The sequence below is a fragment of the Rhinatrema bivittatum genome, chromosome 11 (genome assembly GCF_901001135.1).
Source record: "Rhinatrema bivittatum chromosome 11, aRhiBiv1.1, whole genome shotgun sequence".
Taxonomy (NCBI): Eukaryota; Metazoa; Chordata; class Amphibia; order Gymnophiona; family Rhinatrematidae; genus Rhinatrema; species Rhinatrema bivittatum.
The window spans coordinates 42,045,177-42,060,935 of NC_042625.1; the positions used below are offsets into that span (position 1 = coordinate 42,045,177).

Sequence of the window (15,759 nt, forward strand, 5' to 3'; positions counted from 1 at the left end):
ATAAGTAAATTCCTTTTTGATAACTGATGAGTGCCTCCCCCTGCCCTCCCTTTTTTCTTGTGTTGCATCTCTCAACTTTATTCAAGGTAATAAGGTCGGCATGAATCTGCTTGGGTAGTCGTCAACCAGCATTGTGCATGGGGAGAATATTATTTGTACTGTAGCCTTTGTATGTCCTTGTAACCCATTCCTTTAGGGCTGCCAACTGGCTCCATTTACACTGGTCAGACTGGTCCTGTCCCCTTTTTTTTTTTTTTTACCATAAGAAATGCAGGCCTACATGTCCCAGCATGCAGTGGTGTAAAAAAAAACCAACAAAACAGGCCTGGTTCAGTCTGCTTAGCAGGAGCCAGTGGCAACCCCACATTTCATTCAGGGGCTTTTTCTTTAAATGTATTTTTAAAATGTCTATTATTTATTTATTTATTTAAACATGTTTATATACCGCCTTTACAATTCAAAAAGAATTAATCAAAACGGTTCACAGCAAACATACATAATAATAAGATAAATAAAAGAAAATAAAAAATCATAAAATAACAATACAAAACTAAAAAGACAGTCATGCCCTGCAAAATTAAACATAAACTAAATTGGGTCTGTATTATAGCTTACCTTCATTGGCAAGAAATAGCTCTTGCTTTATAGGAAATAAATGACAAGGAAATAAGAATGGCATTTGTTGCTTGTTTTATGGTATTTTCCATTCAAAATGGCACATAAAAAAAGTTGTTTCACATTTTTAACATGTGCTAAGCAATTTTATTAGTAATAATAATAGTAATGAGGTCGATATTCAAAAGCCAATTAGACAGATAACTGAAAAGTTAACCGTCTGAATGGCTAAACCGGCATATTTTAAACATTCTCCATCTAAATTCTAGCTGGGTAAGACCGGGGACGTTCTGGGGAGTTGGCCGGTTAACTTAAGCGGCTAACTCTGGTCGAGCCGCTGACCTGTCCCAAAGTTAGCCCCATAAACACATGCGATAGTCTTCAGCGGCATGACCGCGCCACTGAATGTACCCTGCCAGTATCCAGCTAACCAGCCAAGCCGCTCAGCAGCTGAATGCTACCCCCCAGCAAGCTTATTTGTCGGGAGCGGCAGAACTGGAAGACAGAAATGAAACGAAACAAAAGAGATTTCCATTAATGCTCCAGATACTTACTTTTTTTTATTTCTAAGTGGTGATATAAAATCAAACATTTGGTGTCATTTAAGGGCACAGCAAACCGGGAAAATGTAAAGGGCTGGAGAAGCACAGGGAGCACAGGGTGTCCTGCTTGAGGTTTGCGGCAGTTCCACGATTCTCTGAGAATCCATTGGGGGAGGGGGGGGTGTCTCTCTTTCATGTGCTGCGATGTGGGGCTGGTTAGGGACAACGTTCTGGCCCCCCCAAGGGAAAGGGCTTCTTAATATCAGCGAGATCTCCAAACCCAGGAAGATGTTATCCATTCCAGCTTTTCCTGGTCCCCCCAATGGCTTTGTTATTTCTTGAGAGGGTAAAGGCGGTGGGGGGAGGGGGGGAGGGGAGCGAGGTCGTGGAGCGGGACCTGCATCCTCATTCTTGCAGGCTGCATCCTGCCTCTTCTGCTAGTCCTTCTCCTCTCCCTCCCTGCATGCAGTGCATATTACACAGTAGCTGCTTTTTAATCCATCTTTGAAACCTGAGCTCCAGAGGATCCTACCTTCTTCTCTTTTTTTTTTTTTTTTGTATTAAATGGAGTTATTTTGACAACAAGAGTTCCTTTTCATCAGCCCTTGCTTTGAATTCTAAAGCGTGCAGTCTCCTTTTCTTCACCTGCGGCTCCTGGGAGGATGGAAGCCGTCTTTGTTCCTTCCTCTGCCAAATGTAGGTCTTTTCAAGATTTCTGTCCTTTCTGGGGGGGGAAGTTCTGCCTTCCCTTTCCCACCCCCCACCCCCCTGCACACGCACAATAGATATTTCTGCTGAGACTGACAGCAAAAAAGGGGCACATCTTTCAGGAAATGGCAGGTCGGCCTTCAGTTCTCCTTGACTTTCATTCTTCGGTGATCTCATGCCAAAGTTTATAACAGATTCTGCTAAGGCAAACTTCAGCATTTGTGAGCAATATCTTTAATGGTTCGGTGTCTTTTTTTTTTTTGTCTTCCTGAAAATGCTGGCTGTGATCTAAAAGAGGATGATCTGCACCCAGCCAGAAGGGGCAGGCTGTGACTCTGTTTTCAAAATGAAGGCGCAAGCAAATACCCACTCCTGAGTAATCCTCAGTGACTACTGAGTACGGAAAATGTAGTTAGTACAAGGGTTTCACCTGAGAATAGATGGAAACCTGAGTTTATATCCCTGGAGGTTTGAAAAGCCAGTGGCATTATAGAAAGCTTTCACTTTGTCCCCTACTTGCTCACTAGGATGTCCATATTCAGACACAGTCTGGATAGCAAAATTAGCCGGATAACTTTCAATATTGCAGCCTCGCTGTTGAATATAGCTGGCTGTCTTAAAGTTAGTTGGCTAGCTATAGCTGGCAAACATTAGGTCAACTCTTTGGCCCGATCAGATTTAGCCAGCTAAGTCACCCGGCTAACTCTGAATAACAGAACATAAATTAGCCTGCTAACTCAAGTTCTCCCAGTTACGCCCCTGAAACTCCCCTAACTTAACCATGCAAATTCTACCCATCTAACTTATTAGCTGGCTAGAATTTAGCCAGATGTGTGCCCACATATTCATTTAGTTGGCTAACTTCTGAGTTAGCCGGCTAAATGCTTTTGAATATGGACCTCCGCAGGTCTAACGTACTAGGAGAACAATTTGTAAAGGGACAAATAGGAAGTTCTCCAGGTAGATTGCCCTGATGGGAAAGTGTTCCATTCAAAGTGACTAAAAAGTTCATCCGAGGCTCACAAAATGCATACCTTTCACTGCTATAATAGGGGCGAGTTTAGGTTAGGGGAGTAAAGTACATAGGTGGAGCTGAATTTTCAAATTCACACGCCTAGTTTTCCCTTTTCGCCCGTCCACAAAAAAAGTTGGTGCAAAGTACATGGAGACTCTTGTGGCCTCATATCTCTGTAAGAAGAATTGAAAATTGCCTGTAGGGTTCATGGGTATAAAAAGTACCCACTGACTGTACCCCAGTTGCTTTGCTACACTCTGGCAGCAAAAGGAAATTCTCCATTAATATAAGATAAGAGACCACAGGACCATTGAGCCCGGCATTCTATCTATCAGGCAGTGGCCAAACTGGTTTTATAGCAAGAACCAGGCAATAGGGAAGCTCGTTTCTTGTTGCTCACTTCCCAGAAGTAAGGAATGGCAATTCCCAAGTTTGCTTGACTAATATCTGTCAATGGATCTGTTCTCCAGAATCTTTTTTGAAACTTAGCTATACTATTAACCTTGATCACATCTTCTAGCAACCAATTCCATAACTTAATTACGCATTGACTGAAAGAAACTCTTTCTTAAATGTGTTCTAAATCTGCCACAAGTTAATTTTCATGGAGTGTTGTCTAGTACTAGTATTATTTTAAAGGCTAAATAATTTATCCCTATTAATCTGCTCTTCACCTCTTATAATTTAATAAACCTTCATCAGCTCCAATTAGGATAATTTTCTTCCATGCTCTTATAAGCTCTTCTATTTGAAGACATTCTTAAAATTTTACTCAGTTGAACTGTGACTATAAGGTAGGGATGTGCATTCGTTGCTCCATTCATGTCATGGTACACACATATCTCATGAATGGATAGTAGATGTGCAAAACAGATGGTGCACGTGAAAGCAGTCAGCATTAGATGTTCGTGCATACCATCTGTTTTGCGTACCTACTATCCATTCGTGAGATATGCGTGTATACCAAAATGAATGAAACGAATGGAGCAATGAATGCACAACCCTAATACTTTTTTCCCCCCACCTGGCAGTTTCTTACTTCTTCTTTCAACCTGTAGCCCAATTTGAATCTATCTTAACTGACCTTTTATTCACAGCTTACCTAGATGTTTTCACATCATCTCTGTTTTCTCCTCCTCCTCTCTCATCTCACCCAGCAGTTGCAATGGTTCCTCTAGCTGAGAGGCAAGGATTGCACTTCCCTCTGAACCTGCTATAAGTGTGATCTTAATCAGGCCAGTAGGAGTCCCTGTTATAGACAGCTTAGACTACCTCCCTTCCAGATGCTGTGAACATTGCCTCTGGCTGGCCCACGCAGCAGCAGACTGGTCCGGATACTGAAATTGAGTTTCCCAAGCAGCAGTACTGTAGCTCAGTCATTGGGTTGGCCCCTAAACCAGTTCATTTTAAAAGCAGAGCATTCTAAGTGTTTGTATTTCTAATTTAATCCTGCTTTTACTGACTGAAATTCTCTTCTTTTTTCTGTTTGTGTTACTTTTTTAGGTTAACATTGGTATTCTTGTAGCAGTAACCAGAATCATCTCAAGAATAAGTGCTGATAATTATAAGGTTCATGGCGACGCTAATGCCTTCAAGTAAGTCTCTTACACTCATGTTGAGAAGCATCATAACAAACCCTGAGGATGGGACACAGAAAACTGGGATACATAGATTCTTTGCAGTGAACCCAGAAGAATTATATGCATAATAACATTCCCTTATTATTGGCAGGAATATGCATTATTACATTTGCTACAGAAGAGTAACCAGGAATAAGTATATGAGAGTGCACGCTACTGACATTTCATCAACCGAATAGTAGTTTGCTGTCCTGGCCAGTTAAGCGCCTACTTTTTTGCAAACTAGGTAGAGGCATTCCTGGTGGGCCGGGGGGAGAGAGGGGGGGCCAGTTGGGGCAGAGCTGGAACTTACCTGCAGCCTTTATGATTTTCAAAAGTATGCAGAAAAGTTAATCTGCACAAGTTACGCCCTCTGAGCGGGAGGTGTAACTCTGTGCCAGTTAATCTGCGCAGTACCGGGCAAATTACCCTTGGAGCTTCCAAAGCAAACTTAGGTGCATAAGTTTACTTTGACAATTCATAAGTGAAGTCTGTATGGACAAAACTCACCCGGTTATAAATTACTCTGCAGGAGGGAAATATTTAAAAGCCATATCTTCAGGTAAAGAAAAGTTTCCATCCTTTAGGCAGGTAAAAATTGACTGGCAGGGACGAGCAATGCGCACACTTTTAACCCATGGGAAAAGTAGACTGGTTTTGGGGAGAGAGGCAACAGTGCTTGTAGGTTTGCATTTTCAAAACCACACATGTTTTTTGGGAAGTAATATCCTCAAAAAAGGCACCTGCCAAACCTCAGTGGGTACTTTTTTTTTTTCTTCTTCTTTTGGCAACTTCCAAAAAGAAAGTTCCCATGCCTGCTGTCCTTCAAGAACTGGTGCAAAGTGCATGAGCTGAAGTGTCTGTGGACTTTGCAAGCACACATGTTGATTTGAACATTGCCCTCTAAGCTGATGTGTTATGGACGGATAGAAACCCTTTTAAAGGCTGCTTACTTACCCTATTGCTTAGATGTCCAGCAGTTTTCAGATATTGTTGCTGTTGGCACAATAAAATGCAATGTAATTATTGTATATCTTTTCTTGACTGAATAGGAAAAACAGTAAATGTGTCGGCACCACAATCTATGGTCTCAGTATTCCTTAATGTATTCACATTGGTGGAAACTGAAAAGAATAGTGATGGCAACGGGACCAGTTGTCCGTGACCTTCAGAAATGTACATGAGTTATATCAATAGACAGCTGGCCATTTGGGTCAGTGGCACTTTTATGTCCTGTCGTGCTTATGGAAATCAAGATATCCCAATGAAACCACTGTAGTGTGATAACAACAGAAGGGAGCAACGACACAGAACAATGGAAGTCAGAGTTAAGGTAATAAATTCATTGGGTTCCGTAGAGCCTCTTGGGAAAGTTACTGTCAGCGAGAAGGAGGTGTTAGATCAACAAGTTTCATCATTTCTAGAGAACTTCCACGCCTGCGGGCGGACAGAGTCAATGGAAGCACGAGGTGGACTAGGCAGCCGTCTAGGACACCACTGGTCTGGGGGGCGGTGAGGGCATGACTTCTCCTTTTTTCTGCCCATGCGGCCCGGAAGAGGAAGTGGTGGGTCTGCGCAGACGGGAAGAGCGCATCCCCTGGGCCATTGTAGGAGAAGGCAGCATTGGCCCCCAAGTTCGCGTGGTGTCTGAGAAGCAGCAGCAACAGTTCTCCCGCCTCCGCCTCCACCTCCACACAGACGCATTCCCCGGGCTGTCACAGGAAGAGGCATCAAGCCCTGGAGGAAAAGTGCTCCCCCCCCCCCCCCCCCCCGCAGGAAACAGAGCAGCATCAGCCGCCGCGGCCTCAAGAAAAATGAAGAGCCCCTCTGCCGTGGGGGCTGAACGAGGAGGCTGCCGCTGTACTTCTGCTGGGGAGGGGGAGGAAGTGAATGAGTGAGAGCATGTGTGTGTGTGACTGTGTGGGTGAAAGAGCGTGACTGTCTGTGAGAGCATATCTGTGTGTGTGTGTATGTGAGAGCATGTGTTTGTACATGTGTGTGTGTCTGTTGCTGTGTATGAGAGCATGTCTCTGTGTGTGTGAGAGCATGTTCTATGATTGAACATGAGCGTATGAGAGGGAGAGATTGTGAGGAACAACCTCTCACCTCTCCCCTGCTAATCCACAACAATCTCAGGGCATCTGGAAATCAAAAGGTTCCAGGTATGAACAACCAGGGATTTTTTATCCTTTTTAAGTTTTAGGTATTGGATGGTGTTTGAAATATTTTATTGGTCTTCGGAAAATGAATGAGTTTTCTATTATTCGATGTTGCTCTATTTGCCAGCTGTTTTGAAATATTCTTTTTATTAGTTTGGTTTTACTTCTATTGAAGATTTATATTTACTGATTTTGATGTTTTCTGAGGAATTGTAATATTTCTGTTTTTCCATTGTTGCACTGCACAATAGTCTGGCCTGTTGCGGTTAACAGTTCAGTTTTTGTCTGCATGTTTGTATTAATACTTTATGGTTACTTTACTCTGCATTTTTGTGAGGGTCTATTTGTATTTTGTGTGTGTGACTGAGCTGACGTATTCTGCTAGTGTGGAGGTTCTGTGTAGGGATCTGTAACAGTTTGGATTTTTCTATTTTCCTAACAGTAGGTGTATTAGTGTTTTAGGGTCTGGTGTAATGATCACAGTGTTTCCTTTTCATAAGTAGGGTTGTTAGTGTTTGAGTGCTGGCAGTTATTGCAGTTTTGATATGGAGATTTACTATATTGAAATTGTAATCCAGTATACATGCGGCTTTCTGAGGGCCAAGCTCATACCCAACGCACATTACAATAGACCTAATACCAGTTGCAAGGGTCTTTTTTACTTTTTTGCAGGGTGTTACAGCACTCCATACAAGTATAATATACAGGTTGTAAGTGATATTTTTACCTCACAAGACAGAGGTTAAATGTTCTTGTTCATGTAAATCTCTTATTATAAATGCATAATTTTTAATTCTGTGTAGAGAGGGTGTGACCGGGAGGGAGGGGGGGGGGCGGGAGCCTGTAAGTTTTGCCTAGGGCACCTAATGCCCTTGCACCAGCCCTGCGTGCGGGCTCCCCCAACCCTTCCCCCGACCACCACCGTCCAGGAGGATATAGAAGGCTCCCAGCAACACCTTGATTTAATAAAGAGCCTGCTGGGGAGTCAGCAGGGCATGATTGGAACTCGCCTCTTTTGTTGCATGAGATAATGATCTTGAGCTTTTCCTGGCAGCAAACACCCATTGACCCCCAAGGTGTCAGAGTTCTCAGCTAATGAAGTGAAACCATCAAAGGACTTGTGTGGCAATGAAAATTCTGAGTCTTGGCATAAAGTTAAGCTCCTTTTTTTTTTTTTTTTTCTTTTTCTGACTCCATAACCCTGTTTTCTTGCCCCTGATGTAATCAGACTTCCACACTGAAAGCAATAAAACCCTGCAGCCTTATTATTGTTTTTAAGCTGTGAGCTTACCTGTATCAGAACGTATGATAGCTAATCAGATGGATAGATCCACTTTGATCAGCGGTCTCAAGGAAGTAGCACCAGGGGCCACGCTGCGGCCCCATTGGCAGAGCAACAGAGAAGGCCCCTGACTCTGCTCGGCATCTGATTACCAACTGGACAAATGCTGTTAGCGTAACAGGTGTTTCCAAAGTAATGCTTCGCATTAGAAAGTGAAGTTAAAAGTATTTTGAGGGCTTTATGCACTAGAACTCGTGCTAAAAAAAAAAAAAAAAAGCTTTAGCGTGCCCACTGCCAAAAAGGTACCGAGCCTGCTGAAATATCACTCAGTGGGCTATGCACTGCATTTTAGCAGGCAGGTTATAAAAAAAAAAGTAACTACAGGAGTCTGTGCACACCATTAGCAGGTATGGTACCCTATAAAGCTGCAGCTTCCGGGCACTAATAGCGTCTGCAAGCTAAATAGCAGGTACACGGCTAAACTGAGCACACGCGGTCCTCTTTTGCTTATGGCTCTGCCATCCCCTAGCTGAAAACCTGCGGAAAAGTAAGCCCGGCGCATGTCAGCACGCAGGAAGCAAACTATAAAGTTGCACAGAATGTTTACAAGCTGGAAAGCAAAAAAGTAAATGAGATGATTTTCTTAAAGGAAATTTAACATTTCCTCAGGCTGTGTGCATATTGTAAGACAACAGCAGAACTATGCAGTGAAGCTGAATGATTTTGGGGGTTTTTTTATGAGATTTTTCTTATCCGGTTCAGTAGGCAGAGAGGGAGCCATTCTGTTGACTGTGTAGAAGCTTACATTTCATCCAATTTCCATGGATGTCTGTAGCATTAAGCAAAATTTTACTTTCTTTTAATCTCCTAGTCACGCCCATGTTTGCTGCGTCTAACTACCCAAAGGAAGCAGCAGGCTATAGCGAAATGTTATTTCAAAAGGCTTTTGCCGAACAGTAGCAGGGGCATTGTCGATGAACAAAATCGATGAAAGTTCTGTCAGTTAGATTTGAAAATTAAAATCTGATACAGACCCCTGAAGTATGAAAACAGCCGTCATGATGAGAACGTGTCATTATGTTTTCATGGAGCTCCATATTCAGAAGCATTTAGACAGATAGAACTTATCCAGCTAAATTAATATTTGAGCACTTAGTCAGCTATATTTTAGCTGGCTAATAAGTTAGCTGGCTGAGCTAGGGGCATTCCTGGGGTGTAATTGGGAGGAGCTGAGTTAGTCGGCTAAGTTAGTTGGGCCTAAAATTAGCCAAATAAACTTTAAGATAACCAGCTCTATTCAATAGTGCTGCTGCACTATTCAATATACCTCCAAAGTTAGCCGGATAAGTTTATATGGCTAACTTTGTTATCCAGGCAGTGACTACATGTGGACCCCATGCTGTTTTGTTACACTGGCTGTAAAGAAATGAAATGTGCATTTTTTGACATACAGTTGCATGAAACCCTCACTCGAGGGTTATAATTATGGGATCATTATAATACCTTGGAAGATCCTATTGATATCATACAATGGATCCCTGATGGTACACATGCTTTCCTTGTAATGTTCACAAGTGAATAGCAAAAGTTTTCACATGTGTAAGATGGCAAATTAATCACAGGGAAGAGGAACAAACTAGGAGAGCACAGGATTAAGATACCCAAGAAATCCTAGATCCATGTGTCTAGGACTCATCTTTGCCACTGACTTGCTTGGGGCCGATGTAATAAGCCGCACTGAGCCTACCGTGGGTCTCTACTCACATTTTTAGTATGGGATTTCTGGCACTAACGTTGACCTGATATAAAAAGGGCTTTAGAGCGGAAAAACCAGTGCTAAATGCCTGCAGTAGGCTCAGCATGCCTGATGCAAATTGCAGGGTAAAAGCCTTCATTAGCTATTGTGCTGCAATGCAAAGAAATTACCACAAAGAAATTACCGCAGGAAATGTAATGCTTGCTCAGAGGCTTTAGACTTCCTGCGGGCTGGCTGGCCCTCCTCAGCATGCCAAACCCCATCCCTCTCACAAACATGAAGTCTGGCAGTCCGAGTCAGGGTCTGGACCTGGGGGCTCACCTTTGAGCAGGTCTATCTGGCTCATGAACAGGTCCAGGATCGGGCCACCTCTCAGCTCTCTCCTGCTCCCCTTAGGAAATAAAGGACCATGCAAATCCCCAGCCTCCAAAATCCCCCTTCCCACCTGGGAACCCTGGCAGAGGACCTCCTCCATCAGGGCTGTTCCTGAGTGGCCCTTTCACTGAACAGGCCAATGAAAGGACCGATCCACTCTCAGAGTTCTGTAGTGACAGCCTTCTGAAAGGGGATTGGTCCTTTCACTGATATGTGACAGCGGAGGGACCAATTGGCAGACATGGAATATTAATTTATTCACCCCATCATTGACTGGGCAAGTCACTCTGTAAAGAAATGGCTCAGCTGGGCCTGGAATGAGCATCCTTCTGGTCTGAGGGCAGGAGCTCTAGCAAACAGCAAACAGCAGGCTCTTGCTTTGGTTCTGCTGTAGCAACTCTGGTACATTTTCTCAGCTGCAGCCTCTGGAGAGGATTCATTACAACTTTCTCCCTCCGTGCCTTTGGGATCTGCATGAAAACAAGATGTAGGGCTTGCTTTACTACACTTTTTTCCCCCCTCATGGACACAAAACGAGAGAAAATCTTCTGTAAATCAGGCCCTTATTCTTGCTTTTCAGATCATCAAGTAATTAAGGAAGAAATGTGTAAGTTTGCTGGTGTCAGGTAAAGCTTCTTTATTTAGCAGACCTATTGTATTCTTACACTTCCCTTCTTACTTCTGCCCCACCTTTTCAATCCCATTGCACTGTGTCTATGAATAAAAGTCTAGGGGACTGAGCCGGCCTTGTGCAAGTACCTTGCCCGTGGATCAGCCAAGTCAGGGCCTGTGAGCGTTAAGGCACTTTCACCGACTGGTATTGCTGTCTTGAGCCCGGCCCTTAGTAAGAAAAATCTCAGACTTCGAACACAAAAAAACCCCCGACGATGTTCAGCTTTTTATCATTGCGCCTTCTAATGAACTCTTCTCCCTCTCTGTCGCGCTCTCTCTCGCACACACACATTTATCCTAAAGATAGAGTCTCATTAACTTGGTCTCAATAAACTACCGACCCTTATTGGATACTTTCTCACTGTCTTCTCTGCGATGGCCCATTGACTTGGAAAAATCAGTACCATTTGTATAAAATGTAGACTTCATAAGTTAGTCAACCGGAAATGATAGCTATCCCCGGCCGCCATGAAAAAAAGCAATTACAGCATAATTAGAAAGTTTCTGTAGCTGTTGTACTTTGCTCTTTGTTTCCGTTTATTCATTCTCTTTACGCTGTAAAACTTCATATTCAGTTGGTGAAAAGATGAATGCTTCTGTTACATTCCAGTCAAAGAACGCCACCCTTCGTTTTTTTTTTTTAATTTATACTTTATTGAGATTTTCAAACAAAATTATAATGCAAACAAAATCAAGGAACAAATTTTGCATGTCAGGAAATCATACAATCGTACCTTTAACAATTTTTAATTTACATCAGAATTCCTAGTCCACATCATGGGAGGACAATTATCTAATTATAACTAAGGAAAACTGTAATTTTAACTTACTTATATCTGGGTACATATTTTTTGCAGCATTACCTCAAACCATTTCTTTATCCACCAGAAAGGATTCCAGGTGGGTGGGGTCCTGGAAAACAAACTTGTTCTTTTGAAAAGCTACCAAACACTTGCAGGGAAATTTCACCCTTCGTTCTTTATTTAGCTGGCCCAACTTAGCAAGCTCTGAGCTGCACCACCAGAGAAGCAGGAATCCCGAATATGATTTTTCTTTGTTTTAATGTGGCGCCTGTTTTTTTTGGTTTTTTTTTTAAGTACACCTTTTAATTTGTAGCATTTTTTTCAACATATCTAGCCCAAAATTTAGCGCTGTCCATCCGTAGCGCTAAATTTCGAATGCATAAAAAGTGAGCTCTTTTTAGAAGTGGAAACCCTCACACAGCCAGCAAGCGGGAAAGTTACTCAGATAAAGTTATCCAGAGAAATGTTCCGCTGTATACACCCAAATAAAGTTATCCGGGTAACTTTAAGACAGGCATTTTTCTGACAGACATAACTGCCCAGACAGGGTGAAATTGCACCCTGGGAGTGGCCCTCATTTCATCTGGGTAAATCAAGAGACAGGGGAGCATATCCAAATCTAAGGTTTTGTCCAGTTAAACCAGACAAAAATCTTTGATTATCAACTTCACTGTGACTGCAATGGAGCCTTCTCTTCTTAGGATAGTAACGGGAACAGAGATTTTACCTATAACTTTGATCTACATAGGGATGCAACAACTTGGGTTTATAAATTGCACATTTAGGTGTTTATTTTCCAGCTAATTAGGGGTACTTATGGTTACCAAAAATCAGTGATTTTGAGGTGCAGGTACTGTTGTTGGATATCTTTTCCAGTTGAATCAAATTTATTATTTATTTATTTATTTATTTAATTTTATATACCGGCAACCGTTTGCACATCGTGCCGGTTTACAGATAACTTAAAACAAGGATATATATAGGCAAAGCCTTTACAAGGAACATTGTGTAACCTAGAACATAGTAACAGATCAATAACTAAATAAATAGGGGAGGGAGGGGAGGGGGTGGTTGAGACAAAGGGGGGGGCAGGAGGGGTGAAGACGGAAACGTGAGGAGAAAATATGTACAGGGAAACAATGAACAAGTGGTATGTACATAGGTTGTGTGCAATATTTGAAAATGCGCAAGGGCAACAGTGAAAGGGGTAAGAAGATATGTACGGGTGCTAATCAGAGATAGATTATTGTGTGCATGATAAGTGAGGGGTTTGTGGTTGTCTTGAGGGGATGGGGGTAGGTCCTGTGGTAGGGGTGTTAGTACTAGTACTAGATGGAGGTTGGGTTAAGGTGTTTATAGGTGGTGAAGGTGATTGGGGGTATGCTTGGAGGAAGAGCCAGGTTTTGAGTTTCTTTTTAAAGGTGGGTGTGGAGGTTTCGGTGCGAAGGTCAAGTGGCATGGAGTTCCACAGGGAAGGGCCTGCGAGGGAAAGGGCCCTATTGGTGGTGGAGATGAGTCTTGTGGATTTTATAGATGGGGGGATAAGAGTTCCACGAAGGGAGGAGCGTGTAGGTCTTGTGGAGGTACGAGGGAGGAAGGGTGGGCTTAACCAGTTGTAGTGTTCATTAGTAATACTTTTGTGGATGAGGGTAAGGTTCTTGTATAGGATGCGTGAATGGATGGGCAGCCAATGGAGGTTGATGAGGGTGGGGGTAATGTGGTCTTTCTTCTTGACATTAGAGAGGATGCGTGCAGTAGCGTTTTGAAGGAGTTGGAGAGGTCTGAGGTGGGTGGCAGGGAGTCCAAGTAAGAGTGCGTTACAGTAATCGATTTTTGAAAAAATTAGTGATTGGAGTACTGTGCGGAAGTCATGGAAGTAGAGGAGGGGTTTGAGTTTTTTGAGGGTTTGGAGTTTGAAATAGCAACTGCTAACGATAGATTTGATATATGGTTTGAAGGTAAGTTGGTTGTCAAGTATAACACCCAAGTTTCTTGTGTCGGAGATAAAGTTAGGAGTCTGAAGCGTGGAGGGACAGGGTATGGGTGCATGTTTGGAGGAGATGAGGAGGAGTTCAGTTTTCTGAGGGTTGAGGGCTAAGTGCATGTCGGTGAGAAGTTGGTTAATGGAAGTGAGAATGGTGTCCCATCTATGTAGAGCAGTGAGTACAGTATCTGTGAAAGGAATGAGTATTTGCACATCATCTGCATAGATGAAGTGTGTAATACCAAGGTTAGAAAGGAGGTTTGTGAGGGGGAGCATGTAAATGTTGAATAGCGTGGAAGAGAGGGAGGATCCTTGGGGGACGCCACAGTCGAGATTAACAGGGGGGGATGTGAAATTATCAATGAGGACTGTGTAGGTGCGGTTTTGGAGGAAGGACTTTATCCAGGAGAGGGCAGTACCTGAGATTCCTATACTGGTGAGAGTGTTGATAAGGATGTTATGATTTACAGTATCGAAGGCGGCGGAAATATCTAGCATGGCAATGAGATAGGATTTACCGGCATCCATTCCTTTGATGATGGTGTCTGTGAGGGAAAGGAGTAGGGATTCGGTACTGAGGTGTTTACGAAAGCCATGTTGTGTAGGTGGGAGTATGTTGGATTGTTCTATGTGGTCAGAGAGGCGGGAATTAACTAGTTTCTCAATGATTTTGGAGAGGAAAGGGAGATTGGAGATGGGACGGAGGTTGGATAGGTTGGAAGGATCAAGGGAGGGTTTTTTTAGGATAGGTTTGACCACAGCTTGTTTCAGGGAGTTGGGTACCAGGCCGTGTTCCAGGGAGCAATTCACGATTTTGGAGAGTGAGGTGGCTATTGTTTTAGGAATAGCGAGTAGTAGTTTAGTAGGGATAGTGTCTGAGGGGTGGGAGGAGGGTCTCATCTTTTTTAAAATGTTTTCTATTTCTAGTGTTGAGGAGGGTTCAAAAGAAGTGAGGATGTTAGGTGTGTGTAGGATGGAGGGGGTTATACTGTTAGTGTTGGGGGAATTTTTGGGGTTGGGGGTAAACTTGGCGGTGATGTTAGCTATTTTGTTCTTAAAGAATAGGGCAATATCATTGCATCGGGTCTGTGTGGAGGGGACTTGGGGTGCAGACATATTAGGTTTGGTAAGATTTGAGACTAGGGTGAACAGTGCTTTTGGGTTGAATTGGAGGTGGTGAATTTTCTTGGCATAGTATTCCTTTTTTGTAGTTTGAATGGCGTTTCTATATGCGTGCATGAGTTGGTAATAAATGGTTTTTGTGGCAGTGGTGGGGTGTTTGCGCCAGTGTCTTTCTGCTGTTCTAAGCTGGATTTTTTGGGTTTTGAGTGTCTGGGTGTACCAGGGTTTTTTAGATGATTTGGTTTGGGTGATTGTTTTTTGAATGGATGGACATAGGTTGTTGGCGATTTTCAGGGTAGTTTCTGTCCAGGTGGATATAGCACTGTCTGCTGACTCTTGGTCAATATGGTTTGTGATGTTGGAGCAAGCCGTGGCCAGGGTATCTATAGGGCAGGTTTTACGGAATTGGAAGGATTTAGGCTGGGTAGGGGGGGAGGTGGGAGGGGTTTGTAGAGAGAGAATTGTGTTGATGATGGAGTGATCGGACCAGGGGACAGGAAGGCATGTAGGGGAGTGGATGATGTTTATGAGTGAATTGGTGAAAATGAGGTCAAGGGTATGACCAGCTTTGTGGGTTGGAGAGTGGATGAGTTGTGTAAGGCCCATTGCGTCTAAGGTTGTGATGAAGGCTTCGCATGTAGGGGATTGTGGGATGGTGTCGACATGCAGGTTAAAGTCGCCAAGGAGTATCGTGGGGATGTCGGGGGAGAGGGAGATGGTGAGGAATTCAATGAGGGGGGAGGGGTCTTTTTCTAGTAGACCAGGAGGGGTATATATGAGGCATATTTGTAGGGATTGCGATTTGAACAGGCCTACTTCATATTGGTTGGGAATATTGCAGGTTTGTGAGGAGAGCTTGAATTCTTTTTTAGCTACATTTGTGCAGCTGAGGATTCATTAGCATGGAAAAGGAGCAAAAACAAAGCAGAGGATCCGGGATAGACAAAGGAAGGGTGAGAGAGCACTAGGGGAAATGGTGCTTTTCTGATGTATATCTAATAAACCCCTGTTTTGTTTTATTTTATTTGGGTTTAAAACTTAAAATCAGAAGCCCTAAGCATGTGCATTTGGATAATACTAGGACAAGCATTTATACCTGTAATTCTA

The 15,759-nt window shown here is 43.1% G+C and overlaps 1 protein-coding gene across 2 annotated transcripts in view; it reads left to right on the forward strand.

Moving 5' to 3' along the window:
• ADGRD1 (adhesion G protein-coupled receptor D1) overlaps positions 1–15,759 on the forward strand; it is a 268,529-nt gene that overhangs the window by 209,552 nt on the left and 43,218 nt on the right. For both annotated transcript variants that reach the window (XM_029571131.1, XM_029571132.1), the window contains one exon: positions 4,384–4,475. In XM_029571131.1, the coding sequence (XP_029426991.1) occupies positions 4,384–4,475 (92 nt within the window). The remainder of the gene's footprint in view (positions 1–4,383; positions 4,476–15,759) is intronic.